The sequence below is a fragment of the Rattus norvegicus genome, chromosome 3 (genome assembly GCF_021556685.1).
Source record: "Rattus norvegicus strain SHRSP/BbbUtx chromosome 3, alternate assembly SHRSP_T2T, whole genome shotgun sequence".
NCBI lineage: Eukaryota > Metazoa > Chordata > Mammalia > Rodentia > Muridae > Rattus > Rattus norvegicus.
In genome coordinates, this window is record NC_141536.1 from 158962549 (window position 1) to 158986085 (window position 23537).

A 23537-nucleotide genomic window follows, 5' to 3' on the forward strand; every position below is an offset into this window, starting at 1 on the left:
GTGACACCTGTAACATGCCCAGTGTGGGCAGGGCAGAGGACCTGAGAAGGGACAGCCAGCCAGAAACTTAGTTTGTAGCAGCAATATAGATCGAGTCTCACTTCACACTTACCTGGGCCAGAAGCCATCTCCCTTTATCACCATCCCTTACATGCATGCACGCGCAGACACACCTACACACACACACACACATGCACACAGAGACACACATTCTTGCTGCCACATACATGCATACACATGCATCAGAGACACACCCTCACACATACACATACTGCCACACACATGCATACACATGCACACAGAGATATACACACATACATACACTCATAGCCACACACACATACATGCACATGCACACAGAGACACACACTCCCACCCCCCCACTCACATACATGCACATAGAGACTCACACACATTCTCACTGCCACATATATATATATACACACACACACATACACATGCACAAACACACACATGCATACACATACACACACATACACATGCACACAGAGACACACATTCACACATACCTAGACACTGCCACATGCATATATATACACGCACACCGAGACTCATACACATTCTCACTGCCACACACATACATACACACTCACTCCCACACACACACATACACACACATGCAAAGAGAGACAGACGCCCACACTCACACACACACATTCACTCACACATGCACACACTCACACATATGTCCATGTATAATCTTTTCCTTCATCCCCAGGTAGGTGTTTCTCCCCTTGCTAACCCAGGCTAACGTCCTGCTGTGGGACGGACAGAACGGAGCTCCGCTGCTTCTACATGAGCTTCCTCACAGCGCCCAGGGCACGAGCTTCTAGGAGCTCACAAGAGACCAGGCATTTCTACTGATTTTAACCACTTCCTCCTCCAGTGGAGGATAAAATACAACAAACTTGGTCCTAGATCAGACTTTGGCCTCTCCTCTTGGTAGTTTCTGGAAACCCAGGATGAACCGATGTGGTCTGAAGGTCTCAAACCTGAGAAGCATTTTAGTTAGAGGAATGGAATGATTTCTGTATTTTATGAACTATTTATCACTTAGTCAAGACTACTAGTTAGTAGTAACACATTAGTATTACTAGTCTTTTCTTTTCTTTTCTTTTCTTTTTTTCGGAGCTGGGGACCGAACCCAGGGCCTTGCACTTGCTAGGCAAGAGCTCTACCACTGAGCTAAATCCCCAACCCCAGTATTACTAGTCTTAATACATTGTTATTCATATGGAAATAATATGGCAGTCTTAAAAACTTTTAAAAAGATCTTTGTGTGCGTGTGAGTGTTTTGCCTGCACATGTGTGTGTATACCACATGCCTGACACCAAGGGAGGTCAGAAGAGGATGTCAGATCTTCTGGGACTGGAGTCATAAACAGTTGTGGGCTGTCATGTAGGTGCATGGATCGAACCCTTGGCCTCTGGGAGAGCAGCAGGTGCTCTTAAACCTGAGCTATTTCTCTCGCCCCTCGAGGTTACTTTTAACTGTCAATTCGATGCAGTCTAGAGTCACCTAGGAAGAGGTGTTAAATCAGATGCTGTCTCAGGTTAGCTCGGCCTGTGGTTATGTCTGTGCAGATTACCTTAGTAGTGGAAAGCCTCCCCATTGTGGGTAGCACCATTCCTGGGAAGGGAATGCTTGATTGTGTAAGAGGAGGGAGTGCAAGGTGGGCACTAGCCCGTGTGTGTAACTGATGCTAATTTAATTCATGGCTCCTTCCCTTAATTGTGGCCTAACATGACCAGTCAGTCCATGCTCCCACTGCAGAGATGGACTGTAACCCGTCTTGGTGAGCCAGACAGACCCTCTCTTCCCTCAGCTGCTTCTGCCAGGGTGTTTTATCTCAGCGATGAGAAGCAAAGCTAAGACAGATGCACACCGCAGCGTACAAACCACTGTACGAATCCAGATGTTACGACTTGTGACAGTTGTTCAGACAATGACACGGGAAATGGGGCTGCTGGCCCAAAGTCACACGGATGTCCAGACTCCACCCCCCTTGACATTACAGAGCTTCGCCACTACCAGCTCGGCCCAGCTGATGTTGGGTGAGCAGTAAATTAAATTCAACTCTGTGTAAACCCAGGGGGTGGGAGACCAACGGCTTTACAAAGAGTGACCATAAATACACACTCAGTTCTGAAATTCCCCCAACAACCCATACACCTTAAACACTTAAAGCACTGCCCTTCGAATTTGTCTCGGCCATATCGCTTTGACTTCTTGAACGGAGAAGATAGTCTCCCGGTTGTCAGGACCGGCACAAACCCGCCATCTTGGTCTCCCAGAAATGGTCCAAAGCATTTTACGGGAAAGGAGACTGTGGCCATGCACTGGTTAGCCGCCTCTCATTCATGCCTCCTGTGACAGAGGGACCCGACTACCCCTCACACATTCTGTTCTCATTTCTCTTCTCACACTTTTGTGTGTGACTGTTTCCCCCTTAAGCTTCCCCACTGCAGCCTTAGCGGTGTTTATGAAGCCCCCGGAACATGTCAGGCAGGTCCCTGCCCTGGTTTGTTGCACATGAGCTCCTGCTTGCCAGAAATCTTCCACCTCACTCCCTTCAAGTCTTTGCCAAAGCTACATTTCCACTGAAGTCTTTCTTACTGCCCTGCTTTACACAACTCCATCCAGTAACCCTGGGTTCTAATTTCTTTATTTACCTAGGACATTTCACTCTCTCATTGGTCCTTCCTCCTATCAGGGACTTGTAAGAATCATGTCTGGAGATAGTTCTGACTTTCATGACGGAGGAGCCAACTGGCACCTGGTAGGCAGACGCAGGGAACACCGCCAAGCATGTCTTCCAACACACGGGGACGGGGAATCTCCAGCCTAGACATCACACAGGAGCAAGGAGGTGGAGAAATCCCTCACCGTACTAAAAATATGACTCATTCATTTCCCTGTGCCTTCCCCCAAGCCCCCAGAATAGGAAGGAAGCTTTGTACTTTTCTACAGTGCCCATAGCTTACACAGGAAAATGCTTAAGAATTTGCTTAAATGAAAGAGCAAATGAATGATTTGGTCCAAGTAACACCAGCATCACACTCTTCTTCTTCTTCTTCTCCTTCTTCTTCTTCTTCTTCTTCTTCTTCTTCTTCTTCTTCTTCTTCTTCTTCTTCTTCTTCTTCTTCTTCTTCTTCTTCTTCTTCTTCTTCTTCTTCTCCTTCTCCTTCTCCTTCTCCTTCTCCTTCTCCTTCTTCTTCTTCTTCTTCTTCTTCATCATCATCATCATCAATTTATTGAGTGTCCTGGCTAGTTTCCAAAATCACAACCTACTCACTGGGCTTCACCAAAAGTAAGAGATCTTTTCTTATTTTATTTCCTGTAGCTGTGAGAAAATACTCTTACAGAAGTAACTTAAAGGAGACAGAGTTTCTTTTAGCTGACAGTTCCAGGTCATAGTCTGTCATGGCACAGCAGCCAAGGCACCAGAAGTCTGAAGCAGCTGATCCCATTAAATATCAAGGCGGAAGAAGAGGGTAATGAATGCATATACATCGGAACTCGCCTGCCTAGGGAATGGTGTCACCCAAAGAGGGCAGTTCTTCCCACTTCAACTAACATAATCAAGGTAATTCCTACCAGACATGCCTAGAGGATCATCTCTCAAGTGATTCCAACTTTTGTTGACATTGTCTTAGTCACTGTTCTATTGCTGTGAAGAGACACCATGACCAAGGCAACTCTTATAAATAAAGCATTTAATTGGGACTAGCTTATAGTTTCAGAGGTTAGCCCATTACCATCATGGTGGGGAGCATGGCAGCAGGCAGGCAGACATGGTGCTGCAGAGTTCTATATCCTGAATCACTGGCGGCAGAAAGAGAAAGACTGGGCCTGGTGTGAGTTTTTGTAACCTCAAATCCCATCATCAGTGACACATTTCTTCCAGCAAGGCCACACCCACTCCAACAAGACCACACCCACTTCAACAATACCACACCCACTCCAACAAGGCCACACCCACTCCAACAAGGCCACACCCACTCCAGCAAGGCCAGACACCCTAATCCTTTTACTCCTTTCAAACAATCTGACTCCCTGGTGACCAAGATTTCAAATACACGCACCTATGGGGAGCATTCTGATTCAAACCACCACAAACACTATCACAGGTCTGTCCTGTGAGATATCTAGAATATATAAGACATTGTTAACATGGTTCAGAGTGTTGTCGGCTCTTCCAGAGGACCTGGATTTGGTTCCCAAATGTACGATGGTTCACAATCGTCCTTAACCCCGGCTCCTGGGGACCTGGGGTTCCAGGGTTCTCTTCTGGCCTCTGGCAAAACACGAATACACGGAGAATAAAAATATAAATCAAGGGGCTGGGGATTTAGCTCAGTGGTAGAGCGCTTACCTAGGAAGCGCAAGGCCCTGGGTTCGGTCCCCAGCTCCGAAAAAAAGAACCAAAAAAAAAAAAAAATATAAATCAAAGGCACTTGCTGCGCTAAGGCTAGCGAGTTAAGTTGAATCTCTGCTACCCACGTGGCAGAAGAGAAATGGCTGCCACAGATGCCCTCCGTACATGCTCCACGTCACATGCATGTACATCATACAAACTAAAAAACAAAACAACCCACAATGAGTTAGTACAACGTCCCCACCAGAACGGCTAAGGTAAGACAGTGACGATACCGGCTGCTGACAGGGATACAGAGAAGCTGGGTGCTCAGGCGTGGTTGATAGAAACGCAAAAACGAAGCCGTCACGATGGGAGGCCGTCACCATGGGAGGCGTCTCTTAGCAGTTTACAACTAGAGAGCATTCAACCTTAGAGCTGCCGGCATCAATAAGTGTGGCCGGCAGCCTGCTCCTCCACCGGCCTTTCCTTCCTTCTCCCCTTTGGTCTCCCACCCTCCCGTGCTGCCCCCTCTTTCTGTTTTCTAAAAAATATCTTGTATTGGGACAGCCAGGTGGCTCAGTGAGTAAAATCACTTGTCAATAAGCCCGTCAACCTGAATTTGATTCTCATATGCTAGATCTATTTATGTGTCTGTCTGTCACCTTATCTATGATCGATAGATCTATCTATCTATCTATCTATCTATCTATCTATCTATCTATATCTATCTATCTGCATATACATGTATCTGACCTGCACGTGCATGTGTTTGAGCACGCACATATACACAAATAAATGCACTTTTAAAAATACTATCTTTATTTATTCTTTGACAATTTCATGCATCTATACACTGTATCTTGAGATGCCTACCTCAAGGCCCCACCACCAGCACAGACTTCTTCAGTCTTCCTCGTTCTTGCTCTTCTGTTGAATCCACTGAGTCCAGTTGCCTGATGGAATGTTTGCTGATCTCGCTGCTGTCCCGAGGGTCCGGTTGGAGGAAACACGGCTTCTTCCTTGAGTTGTGAGGGCGTTCCCTGAGATGTGGGGTGGGGTGAGGTAGATGTCCCGTTTAGGGCTGATCCCTCAATGGTCACTCTCTACACTTTGCAGTGTCATGAATCTCTGCATTCTGAGGCAAAAAGAAGCTTCTCGGACCAAGGCTGAGGGCGATGCTGTGTGTACTCCTGGACTTTTCTTCTGGAGAAACAAATCCTATATTCACAAAACCCCATGTATTGATGTCCATAGTATCTTTATTAGTAACTGCTCCAAACCGGGGGAGCATGGAATGAGTAAACAATTTTTAAAATGGTTAAACAAAGAGGCAAGTCCACAGGACTGGGTATTAGTCATCAGAGAGAGAGGACGGAAGGGGCAGAACTATTGATCTATCACACAGGCATCGATCTGTGGCAAAGCAATGAAGGGAAAATGTCTCCCAAAACCAGCCATGGCATGTGACCCTGCTTCCACGACAGCCTTGAATGGGAAAGCAACAAGATGGAGAACATATTGGTCAGTGGTTGCTAGGAGGAATGGAGGGGACCTGAGGCACACACAGGCCAGCAGTCCCAGCCCATAGGAGGCTGAGGCAGGAGGTTCGTGAGTTTGAGATCAGCCAGAACCACACAGTAACTCCAGTGTAGCCTGAACTGCAGTGAGACATTGTCTTGGGAGTTGGGGGAGGAGGCTGGGGTGGATTGTAGACCTGTGGGGATGGAAATATTCTGTGTGTGCATCAGGGAATGGAACTTCATGGGATGGTGCTGGAGGGGTGACGAAAACCCTTCAGAACCCTGATGATCCCAGGAAAGCCAAATGAATTGGCAAATGGTGTTAGTGTGTGACATGAGACTACAGCCACATGACGTGATATCACACTACAGCCAGCCACATGATGAGTATTCTGTAGCCACTGATTTTACTGAGGAATGTGCCAAGAGAAGGAATATCATGTTCTGTCATACTAGTAGCAACCCGAAACCCCAGCCTGGCTCTGTGCCACACTGGTTCTCAGGAGGACCCATGAAGGATGCTCTACTGACAATTCCAATTTTGAAGAGGGGGAAATTTATGTACGAAAAGAAGAAACACTTGCCAATGACCAAAGTGTAGGGTTGGGGTTGAATCCCATCCCACATAATCCCTCAGCGAAAGGCGTGGAGGCACCACGCCGCCTTAACTGCCTCATCTCCCTGCTCCAGGCTTCCACAGTATCTTCTCAGCAATGGAATCGAACTGAAGTTCACTCCTGCCTGCTGTTCTTCACTGCTGTGTGTTTTCCCGTGTTTCCAAAGAACATGCAATCTAGTTTGCCTAAAGATGTATGGGACCCAAGTCCAAGGCAGGGACGGCACTGCAAACCCAAGAACGTGAAAATATCCTGATGAGAGAAGAGGGGACAAACAACTCTCAGTGTGTGTGCACGCACATGTGTATGTGTGTGTGCGTGCATGTATGTGTGTATATTTGTGTCTGTTTGCATGTGCATGTATGTGTGCATGTGTGTCTGCATGTGAGTGTGTATGTACATGTATGTGTGTCTGCATGTGAGTGTGTATGTATGTGTGCATGTATATATGTGCATATGTGTGCATGTGTGTATGTGTGTATATGTGAAAATGTGTATGTGTGTACATATGTGTGAGTTTGTATATGTGCGAGTTTGTGTGTGTACATGTATGTATGCGTGCATATGCGCACACATGTGTGTATGTGTGTATACGTATGTATATATATGTATGTGTGTATACATGCAAGTGTGTATGTGTGTATATGTTTGAGTGTGTACGTGTGTGTACATCTGAGTGTGTATGAGTGTGTCTGTTTGCATGTGTGCGTATGTGTGCATGTGTATCTGTGTGTATGCATGTGTATGTATGTGTGCATGTGTGTGCATGTGTGTATACATGAGCATGTGTATCTGTGAGTGTGTATGCATGTGTATGTATGTGTGCATGTGTGTGTACATGTGTGTGCATGTGTGTATATGTGAGCGTGTGTATGTGCGAGTGTGTATGTGTGTGTGTGCACATGCACACGTGTGCAGGGTTAACTTGGTATCCTAGCTCTGCCCAAGCTCAAAGGAATGATCCAAATGGATAAACTTCTAGAAGAATACACGAGGAAAGTCTTGCCGTTCTGGACTTAAGTTGTATCTATGACATGAACAGTCATGAAGAGAGAATGGAAAGTAAAAATTCCACACGTTATAAAATCCTTCCCCAGGCAGGCTGTGGTGACAGGTGCCCAGGCACTGCTGATGAAGCATGAATTAATTCAGCCAGGACGGAAGGCAAGTTAGTATTGCTTACCAAAAGAAATAAATAAATAGAAAGAAAGAACCTAGAAATTCCATCTCTAAGGGTTTATTCTAAACCTAACATCACACAGGCCACATGACAAAGAGAAGAAGATGCTTGCTGTAGGGAGGGAGACAGGCAAAGGTCATGAATAGGTCACGGCTAAAGGCAGCATGGTATGCCTGTCCATTCAGTAGAGCACTTCACAGGCACGACAGATGGGGAAGGGCTTCATGTGCAGACGAAGAAAGTATTAACTAAATAAAAGCGTGGTCAGTGTATATGCCATGTTACTATTCCTGGAAGACAGAAAAAAATAATTCAGACTTTATTTCTGTCCAAAGAAACGATAGAAAGACACACTACAATGCAAAGGGCAAGTATTTAGTCAGTGGCATGACAGACAAACTTTCTATCGATCGTAATTTCTCGATTCGAGCCAGGAGAGGGCATTACTGCCTTGGCTGGTTTTAACTGCCAACTGGATGCAATGGAGCAAGTCTTAATGGGAGCAGAGTCTTACTTAATAAGGAATTGTCTAGATGTAGATGACCTTTGGTCGTGTCTGTGGGGGATTATTTTGATGGTTGATTGATGTAGGAAGATGGGGCTCCATGTGGGCGGCGCCATTCCCTAGGCTGAGCTCTGGACTGTTTAAGACTAGAGAATCCTCTTAATTCAGTAACTGGCTGGCTGAGCTCGAGCCCTCACTTCCTGAAAATGATGGGCTGTAACTCAGAATTGTGAACTGCAGTAAAACCCTTTCTCCTAAGTTGCTTTTTTTTTTGGTCAGAATATTTTAGTGCAGCAACAAAAATAAAACCGTGGCAGTCTATAAAATGCCAGGGTTAAATACCTTCTGTAACTAGAGAAGACATAATAATCATCTCTAGGGTCAAAGTATATGAGGCCAGGGGTCAGCTCCAGCTGTCGGGTCACCAGCTCAAGCCGGCTGTGTGCTTCTTGCAGGGCCATCTTTGTCCTCAACCTCAACTGTGTGCTCACTACAATTAATTCCAGTAGTAAGATTCCCAGGACACGCTAGAAGTGTTCTTCAGGAAATGCCCAGAAACTCCTTTTAAGCAAACAGATGTGGGTAATTATTCTCTGTGTCAGAAGTTTTCCTCCCTGCCTGTTGGCTTCAAAGAGCAAACAGGAAAGGCGCTCTGGATAAAGCCATCCTAATTGGGTCGGTTGAGAGCTGCTCCACTGGAACTAGGTTTTCGATGCGGAAGTCCCTCTGTGATTCCCTGCCCCCCTCCCTCTGACAAGTGCCAGTCAATCCTCAGCCTCCTTCACAGCAGGGTCTTGGCAACAGGACCACGGGCAGCCAGAAGCTTAACTAGAGCTAACTTCATTTTGAATCTTTAGACCAAGAACCAGGGCTGAGAACGCAGGGGCTTCTGAATGGAGCGGAGGAAGGTGCAGAAACGAGCAATCAGCTCCTTCCGTTCTCTCCATCTCTTAGAAATCGGAGCCGGGTGCTGCCTAGGATCAAAGGAAAGCGAGGAATCCGTCCTTCCTCTCCCCCGGGGGTGCCTGAATAGCACTGAGGGCTTCCTCTGCTAGGCAGCATGCTCTCTTATTTCCCCTTCTTCTCCCCAGAGCAGAGGCACCTACAGGGAGCTCTTAGATTCAGGAAGAAAAAGACGTTTGGTTCATTCTAGGACGTACAATTCAGACGCTAATTTGCCTAAAAGGAAAGTAAATTAACGAGCAGGAAGAAGATACTAATATAATTTTGTGGGTCTCATTGGTGGTTATTGTGATTTCCCTAACTCCCCCCCACCCACCCATATAACCACAAAGCTCAACGTTACTAAGGAAAATACTACACTGTATTATCAGTGTAGGTTTTTTTTTTTTTTTTTAACTTTCATTTTTCCCACGATTCCTATCCTGGTTCACATCAGCTATTAAAAATGCATTCTCATGTTCTAAGCCCAGGGCGGGACTGGGAAAGAAAGCAGTTGAAGCAATCCAGGAAACGTCAATCAGGAAAGGGCGCCAAAAGCTGCCGCAGTCGCACAGTGCGGGAGACAGGTTTGTTTGAAAAGCCAGCGTTGTTTCAGAGGAAAGAACTGCCACACACGGTCTGGATCGCTGAGTTTGGGAACTGAGGAGAGAGAAAAATCATCTCTTGTGGGCGCCACTGTGGCCAGCAAGGGAGGGATGCGGATGTCCAGTGCGACTCGGGATGCTCTGGTCCCACAGCGCCACCTACTGGACGAACGTGAGAAATGTTGGCTGCGTTTCTGTTTTATTTTGTGTTTTTCTCGCGTGAAACAGACAAAAACCAGGCTTGGAGGCTCACGCCTGCAATCCCAGCACTTGAGAAGCAAATGCAGGAGGACTGCTTCGAGTTTGGGGCTATATCGCAGTGCCCTTTCTCAATCCCCTCCCAAATTAAAAAACAAAACACACCTAAAAATAGTGAGAGAAAATATAGAGGAACGAACGAATGGGGGAAATCGCACATCCACGGAGCCATCGTGAAAAAAAATCACTACTAATAATTTCAATATTTTTCTCTCCCTTTTCACTGTGCGTGCATGAGGACGTGGTAGAGAGTTATGACCTAGTGGGTTTTTCTCAATTCTAAGCTTTCTTCTTGCAAGAGATGCTACAATTAAAAAAAAATCATTGTGTTGGAATTGATCAATCAAACACAGAGTGCTTGTCTAGCATACACAAAGCCCAGGATCCCATAAATAGAAAGTAAATAATGTTATGGATAAAATGTTGTTCAATGCTTCAATAAATAATTAATTATGAACTGGGTCATTTGAAATGCAAGTGTGCTTGAAAAAAAATTAAAAAAAAATTGTGTTGTCGATACCCAGGGTTGTCCTCAAGTTCCCTAGAGACATCCATGCTCTTAACTGGGTGTGACAGTTTGTTATATGCTTGCCCCAGGGAGTGGCAGTATTAGAAGGCATGGCCTTGTTGGAGTAGGTTTGTCACTGTGGGCGTGGGCTTTAATACCTTAGTCCTAGCTGCCTGGAAGCGAGTCTCCTGCTAGCTGCCTTTGAAACAAGAGGCGGAACTCTCAGCTCCTCCTGCACCATGCCTGCCTGGATGCTGCCACGCTCCTGCCTTGATGATGATGGACTGAACCTCTGAACCTGTAAGCCAGCCCCAACTAAAAGTTGTCCTTAAAGAGTTGCCTTGGTCATGGTGTCTGTTCTCAGCGGTAAAATCCTAAGACTCTGGGACATGACCAGATTTCAAATGGAAACCAACCAAATCGTAAGATATAAAAATCTAAGGGCAGGGGAGATGGCTCAGCAGTTAGGAGTCCTTAGCACCCACATAGCAGCTCCTACAGTAAAGTTTGTCTGCGTCTCCAGGAAGTCTCTCCAGGCCTCCAGACACTGGCTTTACATCACCCAAAGCCGTTGGCTCAACAAAATTCTTACGTTAACCACACTGGCTGTTTGTGGCTGGAGGTGGAGGGAGAACATCAGAAAAGGCTGTCGGTTCTCCACAGGCGAGACCCTCTTTCCTTCCTTCCTCCATCCCTTCCCTTCTGTCAGTGTCTCTTCTCCTTGGCCGGAAGGTCGTCAGCTTGATTCCCATTGGCTGAGCCAGGTGAATAGAGATTTTTCTGCTCCACGAAATGTTCTCCTTGCTTGGGTTTTTGTTTTGAGAGAAGTCTGGACCCCAACTCACTGTATAGCTGAGGACGGCTTTGAACTTCTGACGCTCCTGCCATCCATCTTCTTGGTGCTGGGGCTACGGGCTTGTGCCACCATGCAGTGCTGGGACCAGAGCCCAGGCTCTTGGGCACACTAGTTAAACACTCTGCCCACTGAGCTACACCTCCAGCTTCTGGCTTTTGTTTTCCAGATCCGTAATGACTTTGCAGCACCCAGAGAGAGAGACACACACACATAGAAGTGAGCTTACACATAGACACACACACACACACACCTCGGGCTCAAGGCAGAGGATGAGTTTTGCTGCTGGCAAAGTGTGGACACAGGTGCAGGCAGGGTAGAGGGCAGTGGGGTCACTGACAAGTACTTCTGTCATATACGTTCCTCGAGCCCGATAAGTGCATTTCACAGTTAGAAGGAAGAACCCCGGCATTAATAACTGCCTCAAACTCTTAACCCACTGTCTAGAACGGATGTGTGTGTGTTAAACGAACTTTCCCAGCAGTGAGACGTGCTTAGTGCTGCCAAAATGGGGCAGCAGCAGACTTTCTAAGAACTGCTTGGTGTTATGCAAAGACACACCACACACACACACACACACACACACACACACACACACACACACACACACTCAAGAGTCTTTTTAGATAATGTTTTCCAAATTCTCCTCCCAGTCATTTTAATTGATTTCCTATCCCGATTTATCCACAGGTTTGTTTTTGATTTTTTTTGTTATTGGGTTTGTTTGTTTGTTTGGAGAGAGGATCTTGTGTAGTTCAGGCTGGCAGAGGATAACTTTGAACACCTTATTCTCCTGCCTTCACCTCCCAAGTGCTGGGATTACGGACAAGCACCACCACATCCGGTTTATTTTCTGGTCTTCTCACCAGGCGAGCATTTCTGAATGCAGTGCTGGAAAGAAGAGGAGCAGGGAGGGAAAACAGCAAGTTTGCTCTTCAGATCTGTGTGGCTCCAGTGACCTGGGGGCTCAGGGCTGGCATCCCCTAAGGAAGTCTACTAGGGCCTTCTAGAGGGCTCTGCAGATCAAGGTACATTGCTGCCTCCTGACAACCAGATATGGAATTCGGGGACTCACGTGGTGGAAAGAGAGAACAATTCCCACAGGTCGTCCTCTGACCTGCACGTGTGCATGCACACACACTTCTAAACAAACACACACACACACACAAATAAATGTAATGAAAAGTTCAGGGGAGGGGCTGTGAAGATGGTTACTGACGGGATCACAATAGAACGACAAAAGCCAGCCATCTTTCTCTTCTTGTACAAGGTTGCTGTTGAAGTAATTGGTGCAGAACTTGAATAAATTTGTCAACAAAAAAGAAACATTTCTGGTTCTTAAGGAACCAACTATTCTTGGCAACAACTGCGCATCCTTGCACCCACCACAAAGATACCCCTGGAAGGACCCTGAGAGAAACAGGCACCCAGTGTTCTCTTTTATAAGCAGTAAAACCAGATTTCCATTGTAGGGTCATTTTGCGCACGTGCGACGAGGTCTATTAAATGTTTATCTTAGAACCCTGGTTCAGTTGGGGAGAGAGAAGGGAAAAAAAGCCCCGTTCCTGCCAACCAGTTGGTTTGTGTGAATCACAGCTCAGTCAGCTTTCAGGCCTATAATTTATCTTTTCTTCGGCCTATGTGGTAAATGCCCCGCTTGTCCATGAATTCTCGCCTTGTTTCAGTGACGCTATGGTCTGAATGTAGTTTTATAAGGCACACAGATAAGATTGTCGTTCTGAAAACACAGATTTGTGTGTTTCCCCACAAGGAGGAGATGGGGGTTGGGGGCTGGTTATCTCTGTCCAGATTCACATCTTGGTGAGGCTGCGGCTGGAATTCCAAGCTCAGCTAGGAGAACTCAGTGGCCGTGTGGGGCGGAGGCTCGGAGGGAACTGTGGGGGATGGGAGAGGGGGCGGGGAGAGCTGACAAGGCAAAACCCAAGGCTTAATTTACCCGAAGAATTCTGAATACATTCATCCACCGGTCAGCTGTGCACCGTGGCGGTACTAGCTCCGAGAGGACGTTATAGATTGGGAAGTTTTGTTCATGTTATTTCCTGAGGGCTGTATTTTCTCACTATACTTAAAAAAAAATGGTTTCCCCCAAAACACAGAAGTAGGTCACGGGGGCCGGATGAAAAACGTTTACAAATCAGAGGGCTGCTTTTTTGCTTTTGTTTTGTTTTGCTTTGCTGTTAGGTTAAAAAAAAATCCCTGTGCATGTGTATGCATTCAGATATCCACACGTCTGTAGGCTGAAGACGAAATGGTTATCTCATACTATGTATAAAAAAAATAAGTTGTACACAGGCACAGTACACAGGACAGACACTCACCATTTCAAATTTCTACGATACTGCCAATCGGAACACGGAAGTTTGTAGTGTGACCCAGCTAAGCACATAAGTTACCTTGGCAAGTGTGTATCGGAGAGGAGGGGTCTTTTATCCAGGAAGAAACGCGTGTTGTAACTGAGGATGGGGTACTCTGAAAGACGGTTTTAACTGCGAACATCCCCCTGGGCCGGACTGCATTCATACTTCCTGTGTTTCTAACCCAGATTGAGTCTCGAAGCCAGGCTCACCTGGGAACCCACTGCCACTAATTAAATCTAGCTGCTGTCTCCGAGGGTATCCCTCACCCCTGCCCAAAAGAGGAGGCAGACTTGACAAGGCACCACTTCAAAACTGCTCACCGCTGAGGTTTTTGAAAGACTGGAGGAGTGTGCCGGGGTTTGTGACTAAAGAACTAGCTGGCGGCTGCCTGTCGCTTTAATTAAGAGGAGGATTTGGCTGAGTCACTAGGCAACCACGCAAAGATGGGCAGAGCACAGTTCTTCATTCTTTCTCCCTAGAAATAACTCTAGTTTTTCCTACTTCAGGTGACGACTGGCTTTGGAGGCAGACACCTTAAAAGCCAATGACTGTTAGAGAAGCTCACCACCTCTGAATGGCTCTCGACACCCATGGGCAAACCCAGCCAGAGTTTCTCTACACAGGCGAAATGTGTAAATGGTTGCCTGGAATCATCATGGATATCAGTGACCAGTTCACAGTCCCAAGAAGGGCAGCCTAGGGCTCTTGGCTTGTGCCATAGGATGCTTCCTGAGGTGAAGCTGACAGCCTGAGTCCAGACCCCTCTTCACGTGCTGCTCATTGGACCGTATGGCAAACTAGGAAAGCGACTTCGAAAATAAACTCCGAGTCCAAATTTATGGGTGTAGAAAAATATTGGTAGCAAGAGGCTTCACTATATTGGTCTTATTGTCTCTTTTTACAATTTCAACTGCCTGGAAATTTCGGCTGGAATCTAATAGTCACGGTGTGGTTAATTCTTTTCTTTCCTTGAGACAGGGTCCTATGTAGCTCAGGCTGGCCTTAAGTAGCCAAGGATGACCTTGAACATCAGATTTTCTTGTTTCTACCTCCCAAGTGCTGGGATCGAAAACCTGAGTCTCCATCCCTGGGTGTATGAGCACCGGGGAGCAAATCCAGGGCTTCAGGGCTTCTGGGCAAGCATTCACTATCTACACCCCCAGTCTGATGTTTAGGCTTGGTAGAAGTCACTTTTCTCCCCTTGGTGCTTTCTTTCTGGGCTCATAAACATACGCCTTACGCCCCGGGGGCTTGGATTAGGAGGCAAGTTTCAATCTTTGTAAGTCACCTACCACCTCTTTTTCTTTACGTAAAACAGGGTTTACAGAGGTTTTGTTCTCCGGATGTTTGTGCCAACCCAAACGCAGAGGAAGCTTACCTTGTCTAGGACCCCGGGTGACTGTAGGGTGATGTGCAATGGTCGCACCCAACAGCACCCCCCACAGAAGCACCCGCTGGAGAGGAAGCCCGTAGCCTTCCACACACTTACCTTCCCTGCAGAGACACCATGAGGATTCCCTGGTACAGCAGGAGCCTCTATGGCCCGTTCTTGGCTTTTGGACCCTTTCCCTTCTTCAGGCGGGCTGTCAGCCGGCGCGCTTTCTCTTCCCTTGTCCAGTTTAAAGAGTCTGTTCAAAAAGCTGAAATCCTTGGGCCTGGACGGGGCTTCTGCCTGGGACTCAGGTGGTGAAGGTGCCAGTGGGCTGGTGGCAGGGAGGGTCTGCTGCTTGGCCTCAGTGCACCCTGGGGTTTTATCTGGAGCCGGCCCTGGTGCAGCTGCCACCGGAAGTGCCCCGTGCTCACTCGGGTCTTTGTTCTCAGGCGCCGTGCCTGGGCTGACATCAAGCCTCCCCGATGCAGCCGATGAATCTGTGCCTTGGTCCCCGGGACGTCCTGGTACAGGCCGAGAGAGTGTCAAGAAAAAATGGGACCTAGCAGCTGGTGCTTTGGGCTTGGATCCTTTCCCAAGATTCTTTCCGCTGGCATCAGCCACAGCGTGAGCCTCCATTGTCTCGGGGGAAGAAGCGGGCACATTATCCTTCAAGCTGTTGATTCCCAAATCGACTGTAAACACAAACATAAACAGTGGTCATTCAACAAGCCAGGAAATTCAAGGGTGGATAATGGACTCCAACTTTTGTCACACAACGTCCCTTCTGCACACTGGGACGGCCTTGTTCCCCTGCCGTCAGCCCAGTAGACATCTCCTGACCCTGCTCTTCCTGGAAGAGAAACCCTCTGAGGCTGATGAGGCAGACAAGCCAATGGCTGGGAAGCCACTACCTGCCAGGCACTGTGTGAGCGGCACCCAATGCCCACTGTCATCTTTCACTTCCTTGGAGTCCAGAGAAGTGTATCCTTAATTTTTTTCCAATAGAAATCCTAGTGTGTTGTTGAGCTCCAGAGCTGGGAGAGCTCTCACTCCCTTAATATGCTAGTCATCAGGGCTTGAGCTGTTCTTCATCATGGGATTGTGTCCTGTGTATTATATCCAGCAGCGCTGTTGGCCTCAACCTCTTGAGTGTCCCTCACACCCCAGTGCTGTGGTAATCAGACATTTTATAAGTGTCCCCTGGGAGAGAAAAAGCACTCACATTTGAGGACCGCTGAGGGAAGTCCTCTCTGGCAGGGAATGGTGGTCCCTGCCTTTAATCCTGGCACTACGGAGACAGGCAGGCAGATCTCTGTGAGTTCCAGGCCAGCCAGAGCAACACAGTGAGACCTTACACACACACACACACACACACACACACACACACACACACACACACACACGCATGCACATGCACACGCACACTATTTTTGAATCCAAGTGATTTAATTTTTCTCTGCCTTTATTCTTTGGTAAAAATGAAGAAACCGTAGGCCCTCCCTCACCAGTTAGGAGATGACACTAGTTAATACGTTTAAAGTATACAGAAAAGTGGCTGAGAAACACTAACTGCTGAGTACGTGTCATGACACTTAGCTGTTGTCACCGCTGATGAGGGAGAACACTGACACCTGAGCTCAAGCCGCCTTCCCTTCAGTCCCCAAGGACAGAAGTCCACTCCTGAGTTCATGCTGTCTGTCTCAATGTAAGACATCTGTTAGCAAAGACTCTGGGGAATACGGAAGACTAAGGCACTGAACCTGCAGCACTCAGAAAGCTGATACATTGTAGCCTTGAAGAGCAGGTGTGTCTTCAGACCGGAAGTCTGGGACAGCAGCAGCACCGATATGGCCAGCTCGTGTATTCTATGTGTGTAAGTGGTGGCTTCCCAACCTCCTGGGAGCCACACTCCCAGACACCCACTGCTTCCTGCCTTGAATCAATCAAATTGCCTTTTTTTTAAAAGGCCCTTTGGTAGCAAAGCAGTGGGGAAGAACTTCGAAGTCATATTTGATTCTGAAGATCCTCACTGACAAGCTTTGAGGTCCTGGGGAAAGTCCTGACAAATGAGCTTGAGTTTCCTTCATTCATAAAATGGGAATGTTGGTCTGGGACAATGCCCTTGCCTCACAAGCATTAGGACCCGAGTTCTATCCCTGAAACACATGTAGAAAAAGCTGGGTGTCGTGATCACACCTGTAATTCCAGCCCTGGGGAGATGGAGGCATGGGGGGACCCTTGGGGTACACTGTCCAGCCAGCCTAACCGGCCTGACTGTCGAGTTCCAGGCTGGCAAGACATCGAGAAAACCTGTGTCATTTAAAAGATCAAAATGTATATAACCGCTGAAGAGCAATACTTGAGGTTATCCTCTGGCCTTCGCCTCACGCACCCATGTGTGCACATGCACGGAACCCATATGGAACCCATATGAACGTCAGCATGCATGCAAGCAAGCATGTGTGTGCACATACATGAACACGGGGAATAGAATAGTTCCCTAGTATGACAGTCGTGATGCTTCAGGAGAAGCTCACCCAGGACCTGGCCTGATGCTGTCTGCTACCCTGAATCCTGACCCCTGACCCCTGACCCCCCAGCAGGCACTTAGTGACTGGCAGATACTATGACAATGTTGAAGACTGCTCCCCAGCCTTGCCAACACTGCACATTGTTTAGTATACATTTATACAGGCACATCTTGGTATCTGTTTATAAGGAGTCAAGGAGCAGGAAAAAGCAGGGAGAGGATCTGAGGGTTTTTCGTTCTGGTTCCGTTACACATTAACATGGGACCCTAAACACACGCCCACACGTACACTCGGCCACCCGCAGCTGCTCTGCCAAACTCTGGTATCTTACAGGGTCTGGAGTCAGGACCAACCCTCTGAAGAGAGCATCTTTGTGTGCCTCATTGCTCTCTTAGTAGCACAGAGGACAGAGAAGTGACTCAGATGGGACCAATGATGGAACTAGGAAGTCTTCATGAGGAAGCCCCCAGCCGTGCATTGGCTACCTGGGCTAACTCTCCTTTGCTTGGCTCCATGCTCCAGGAATTCACATAGGAGGAGAGAGAAGCAGGCAGAGCAGGGTCCCAAGGATTGAGGCACATCTTTGGCTTGTCAGAGGGAAGAGAAATGGACTGTGGGTGTGTCCCAGGCCAGAGAGAGAGAGAGAGAGAGAGAGAGAGAGAGAGAGAGAGAGAGAGAGAGAGAGAGAATGAGAGGAAATGCTGACACAAAGGAAGAGACTTGGATTGAAAACAGGGAGAGGCTTTTGCAAACCCCATGAGAACACGGATTGGTTTCCCCCTTCACCACCTGCCTGGAAACCCAAGGATCGAAAAGGTCTTACAGCCAGAGGAAAACAAGATGCTCTTCCCGGGGAAAGTGCAGGATTCTGCTTTGAAAAGGCTCAATACCCAATGTGGACCTAGCACAAGACATACAGCCAGGAGCAGAAGGAAGCCACACGCTTGTCGTCAGAGATGAGGTAAAGCCACTCAATGACGTGTAAGACCCCTAAGTTCTGAGTGGGCTCCTTTCCTAACAGCTGGAAGCTGGGGGGTTCGTACTGATAGCAGAGTTGTTAGGGTCAAAGCCTGGGCTCTGGAGGTCTGGACCAGATCTGCTTGGCCAACCATCCTCAGTAGCTTGATTAAAAGAGAAATAGTGGAGATCAGACACAGGGGATTTAGTCAATCTTGTCACACTGGGGCGTGAGCCAATAAAGAAGCACACTGCCGCTCGCCTGTCCCCGAGTCCACCCTCAGGGTCCAGCCTCTCAGGGTCACTAGTGTCTTCTGTATGAAATTGGCGCCTGCATCTTTATAGTTGTTTTGTCTTCTTGGTGAACAGATCCGTTTCTTTATTACTATGTAGGGGTCTTTTAAGTCTCTTCTGACTATTTTTGATTCAAAGTCGACTTTAACAGGTACCAGATTATCTATGTAGTTTGTTTTTCTCCTTCCTATTTGCTGTATAAATTGTTTTCCTTATCCTTGGCCCCTCAGTCCCTGGGAGTCTTTACTAGAACAACGTGCTTCTTAGAAGGCAGTGGTTCTGGCTCCGTGATCTAGCCATTCTCGGTGTGGGTGGATGGAGACCGTTTACACAAATGGTTCTCACTAGCCTTACTCCCCACCTCTGCGTTTCCCTCTTCTGCTTGGTGGAATCTATAATCCATTCTTTTCCCCATGTACTTTTTCTTTTTAAATAAAAATATGATTCATTGAATTTTTTTTTATTTCCAACAATCTTTTTTTTTTTTTTTTAAACCCCAATGCCTTCGCCGATGTTTTCCGAGGTCACTGATTTTCTCGTCCGTTTTGCTAAGTGTCCCTCTGTGCTCCTGACTTTCCTCTCCTGGACCCAAGGTTGGGTTTGGAGGCTTCTTTGTGTGTTCTTCAGGCCATCAGCCATCTTTAAAGGACACTGTTTGAAACCTTCCGGGCATCTTACCCTCGCCAGTGTCTCCGAGCTTGGGAGTTGGGGACGATGACTTTTGTGAAAGTTCTGCTGCTTTTCTTCTTTTCTTTTTTCTTTTTCTTTTCTCTGTCATGATTCTTATGCTTGTTGGTTTGGATTTTTCTTTTAGTCTTTTTTTGAGGGAAGGGGCAGGGGGCATTTCTTACTAAATTTCTACTTATTTATTATGGATGCTGGATGGGGTGGAGGAGGTGGGGCAAGTGCCCTGGCACATGTGTGGATGTCAGAGGACAACCTGAAGGACTCCGTTCTCTCCTTCTACCACGTGGGCTCCAGGTGTTGAACTTAGGTCATCAGCTTGGTGGCAAGCACTTGCTAGGCCATCTTGCTGGCCTGTAAAGATTTTTGCAGGCACATATGGATGAGAAACAACGCAGAACATCACAAGTTCAGTAATGTCCAGTATTTTAGGCAACTGGGGGAGGGGGCGGTCCTAGAATGGACCCCCACATGGAAAGAGGGAACTATTGGAACTCCTTGTTTCCTTCTCACTGTATATGAGCCCTGAATGAACAGAGACTCAGGGTGTCTAATCATAGCCCCTGATGTCTTCAGGAATGCCTGGCAGTAAGGTGACAAGTCTGGTGATAAAGGTCAGGCACAGAGCAGAGCCTTGCAAGCACTGGGTGTGTGTGGGGGTGGAGGTGGGGGCAGTGATGCTTCCAGAAGAACAGCCACCCTGTAACAAGCTGCTGAGGACAGGCTCCCCTTTTCCTGAGCTTCACTGTCCCAATCCTCCCAGTTTTCAAAAGGAAGGCTAAGACTCCTCACCTTCCCTCTGCCAATAAACCATCTATTTCCAAATGCCTATTCTGTCTGACCATGGTGCTTGTTCTCCACACAAGCACCGTGTGTGTGTGTGTGTGTGTGTGTGTGTGTGTGTGTGTGTGTGTGATGTATACACTTGTGGGTACACATGAAGTCACTCTATTTTTTGAGATAGGGTCTCTCACTGAACCCAGAGTATGCTGATTTACCAAGACTGATTACTTCCCAAGTCTCAGAGGTACTCTTGTCTCAGCACTGGAACTATAGATGTGTGTGTGTGTGTGTGTGTGTGTGTGCATGTGTGTGTATATGTGTGCATATGTATGCATGTGTGTATGTGTGTGCTCATGTGTGCATGTGTGTGCATGTATGTGTTTGTGTGTGCATGTATGTATGTATCTGCATGTGCCTGTGTGCATGTGCATGTGTGCATTTATGTATGTGTGTGTGGGTGTGTGTGTAAAGTAAGTGCTGGGAATCCAAACCCAAGTCCTCATATTTGCATGGCGAGCACTTTCCCATCTCACCAGCCCTTCCAACATCACTTCCTACACACCCTTGTTTTACACTGACATCCTGAGCTATCAGAATAAATCACAAAGTGCCCATACAGTGCTCAGCAGTGACAAAGGGGAGACGTTGCAAATCCTGCAGATGCAGCGGGAGTTTGTAGAATTGGGGGAGTTCGCATGGGTAAAATTCTTGGATCAGACGCACAGTGACTGTTCGATCAGGATCCAAGTGCAGCCGCCAAAGCGGTTCATTGTAGAGGGAGGGAGATGCTGAGTTCTTCAAAAGACTATTCTATTTAAATATCAAAGGGCTATAAGATTCCCTTGGGAAAAGAGATAAAGACCTCGGAGGGGATGCAGTAATGACCCTCTGCAGGTTGGATTGGTAGGGTCGGGGTCGCTTAGCAAGAGTCAAATGACACTTCAAACAACTGTGGCTCTCGGTGCCTGGCAGATGCGTTTGTTGTTCTGAAGTGTCAGGGTTCGTGGGGCTGATGCCTGTGGCTTGGAGGAAGATGGGAGATTTGGAAACTTCACTGACAGATCAGATTTCAAGCTTTCTTCTCAGCTCTCAAGAGCCAGGATGTCTTGGCCAGGAAACCCTAGCACACAAACAACAGAGGGGGCTTTTGGACAGGAGGAATGGAGTCTTGATTACGAGGTTGATTTGCTTGGACATTGAGTGATGTCATGGGATCCAAATGGACTATTAACCCTGTGCTGCCCAGAACACTGCCAAGAGGCCACGGGGAAGCTCAGTTCCAGTGGGTAACACCAGGGCAGCGGCATCACACCGTCTACTCCATTTCTTCCTCCTCCCCACCTTCTATGTGTCTGCTTTGCGAAAACCGTGGAGTGTGCAGGGTTACTAGCAGCTCCAGCACGGCCACTCAGAGGCACAGCAGATGTCTGAGTTCGTCTTGGGGGTTTTCCTTGGTTTTCTGTTTTTGTTTTTCCTTCTTAAATCGGGTGATAATACGCACCTGACACGTCTTTCCTACCGCAGCCATTTTCCTTCCTATCTCTGCCTTCTACCCTTTCCACAATTAACATTTGCAACCTGATGTGGCTTCTCAAGCATTCTCAGTATTGTACACGGTGGCTGCGTTTACCATGGGAGTGGATGCGAAGGCCAGAAGAAGACAGTTATCAGATGTTGTTCCTCAAGTGACATCCACATTCTGTCTGTCTGTCTATCTACCTATCTTTCTACCATTGCCTTATCCATGAATATTCTAGAAGTTTCTACTTCGTTTCTTTCATCTTCCCTGTCTTAGTTAGGGTTTCACTGCTGTGAACAGACACCATGACCAAGGCAACTCTTTTTTTTTTTTTGGTTCTTTTTTTCGGAGCTGGGGACCGAACCCAGGGCCTTGCGCTTCCTAGGTAAGCGCTCTACCACTGAGCTAAATCCCCAGCCCCTCCAAGGCAACTCTTATAAAGGACAACATTTAATTGGGGCTGGCTCACAGGTTCAGAGGTCCAGTTCATTATTACCATGGTGGGAGCATGGCGGCATCCAGGCAGACATGGCCCTGGAGGAGCTGAGAGTTCTATATCTTGTTCTGAAGGCAAACGGGAGAACACTGTCTTGCAAGAAGCTAGAAGGAGTGTCTCAAAGCCCACCACCCAACAGTGACACACTTCTTCCAACAAGGCCACAGCTCCAAACAGTACTACTCCCTATGGGCCAAGTGTATTCAAACCACCACATTCCATACAAACAGGTCTGTCCTAAACTAGTGTGTTTCTTTCTTCTTTAGGTTGGAAGAGCAAATGTGGAGTTGCTGCCCCCTAAACCAATTCAAAAAAAAAAAAAAAAAAAACTACTGCCAGATTTCTTTCCAAAAACTGTCCAGAGATTCAGAGCAGTAATGTGATATAGTTACAGCACCCTCACCATGGAGAGAGTTGATCAGATACTATGTTAAGTGGATTTAAATATTAAGTAAATTGCCAAAGAAGGTAGTATTTTATTCTTCTTGTGCCCACAGCTGCTAGGACAACAAGGGGAGGGCCATGGAGATGGGGGTGGGGGTAGTAGTGCGAGCCGTATTGGTAAGGTCAGGGCTTGTCTGAGAGACCCTGCCTTGAAGAATAATGTGGAGGAGAAATGAAGGATCACTAATGACATCAGTCTGGAGCCTCCACATGCACACACACACACACACACACATACACACACATACACACACACAGACACACGCAGACACACACAGACACACATAAACACACAGACACACACACACGTAAACACACGCACAAGCACACACATACATATATACATACATACACACATACGCACGCATATACATGCATACACACATACACACATACATACACATACAAATACACACATACACATACATACATACACACATACACACAGACACATACACACATATACACATACAAACAAACACACATACACACAAACACACATACATACACATACACACACATACACGCACACATGCACACGCACACTCTCATGCTCACGTGCACTCACACTTGCACATGCTCACATATAGGCACAGGCGCATGCACATGTATGTGCTCACACACAAACACACACACATGCAAACATGCATATGCATGAAAAGAAAAAAAACAGGAACAGAATAAATGTACAGGTAATTAAAAGAAAGAG

General features: G+C 47.1%; 1 protein-coding gene across 12 annotated transcripts in view; it reads right to left on the minus strand.

The window, feature by feature from the left end:
- The window catches only part of Bcas1 (brain enriched myelin associated protein 1), an 83080-nt gene that overhangs the window by 45440 nt on the left and 14103 nt on the right, over positions 1 to 23537 (minus strand). For all 12 annotated transcript variants that reach the window (NM_145670.5, NM_001415675.1, XM_087648548.1 and 9 more), the window contains 1 exon segment: positions 15238 to 15812. In NM_145670.5, the coding sequence (NP_663703.3) occupies positions 15238 to 15812 (575 nt within the window).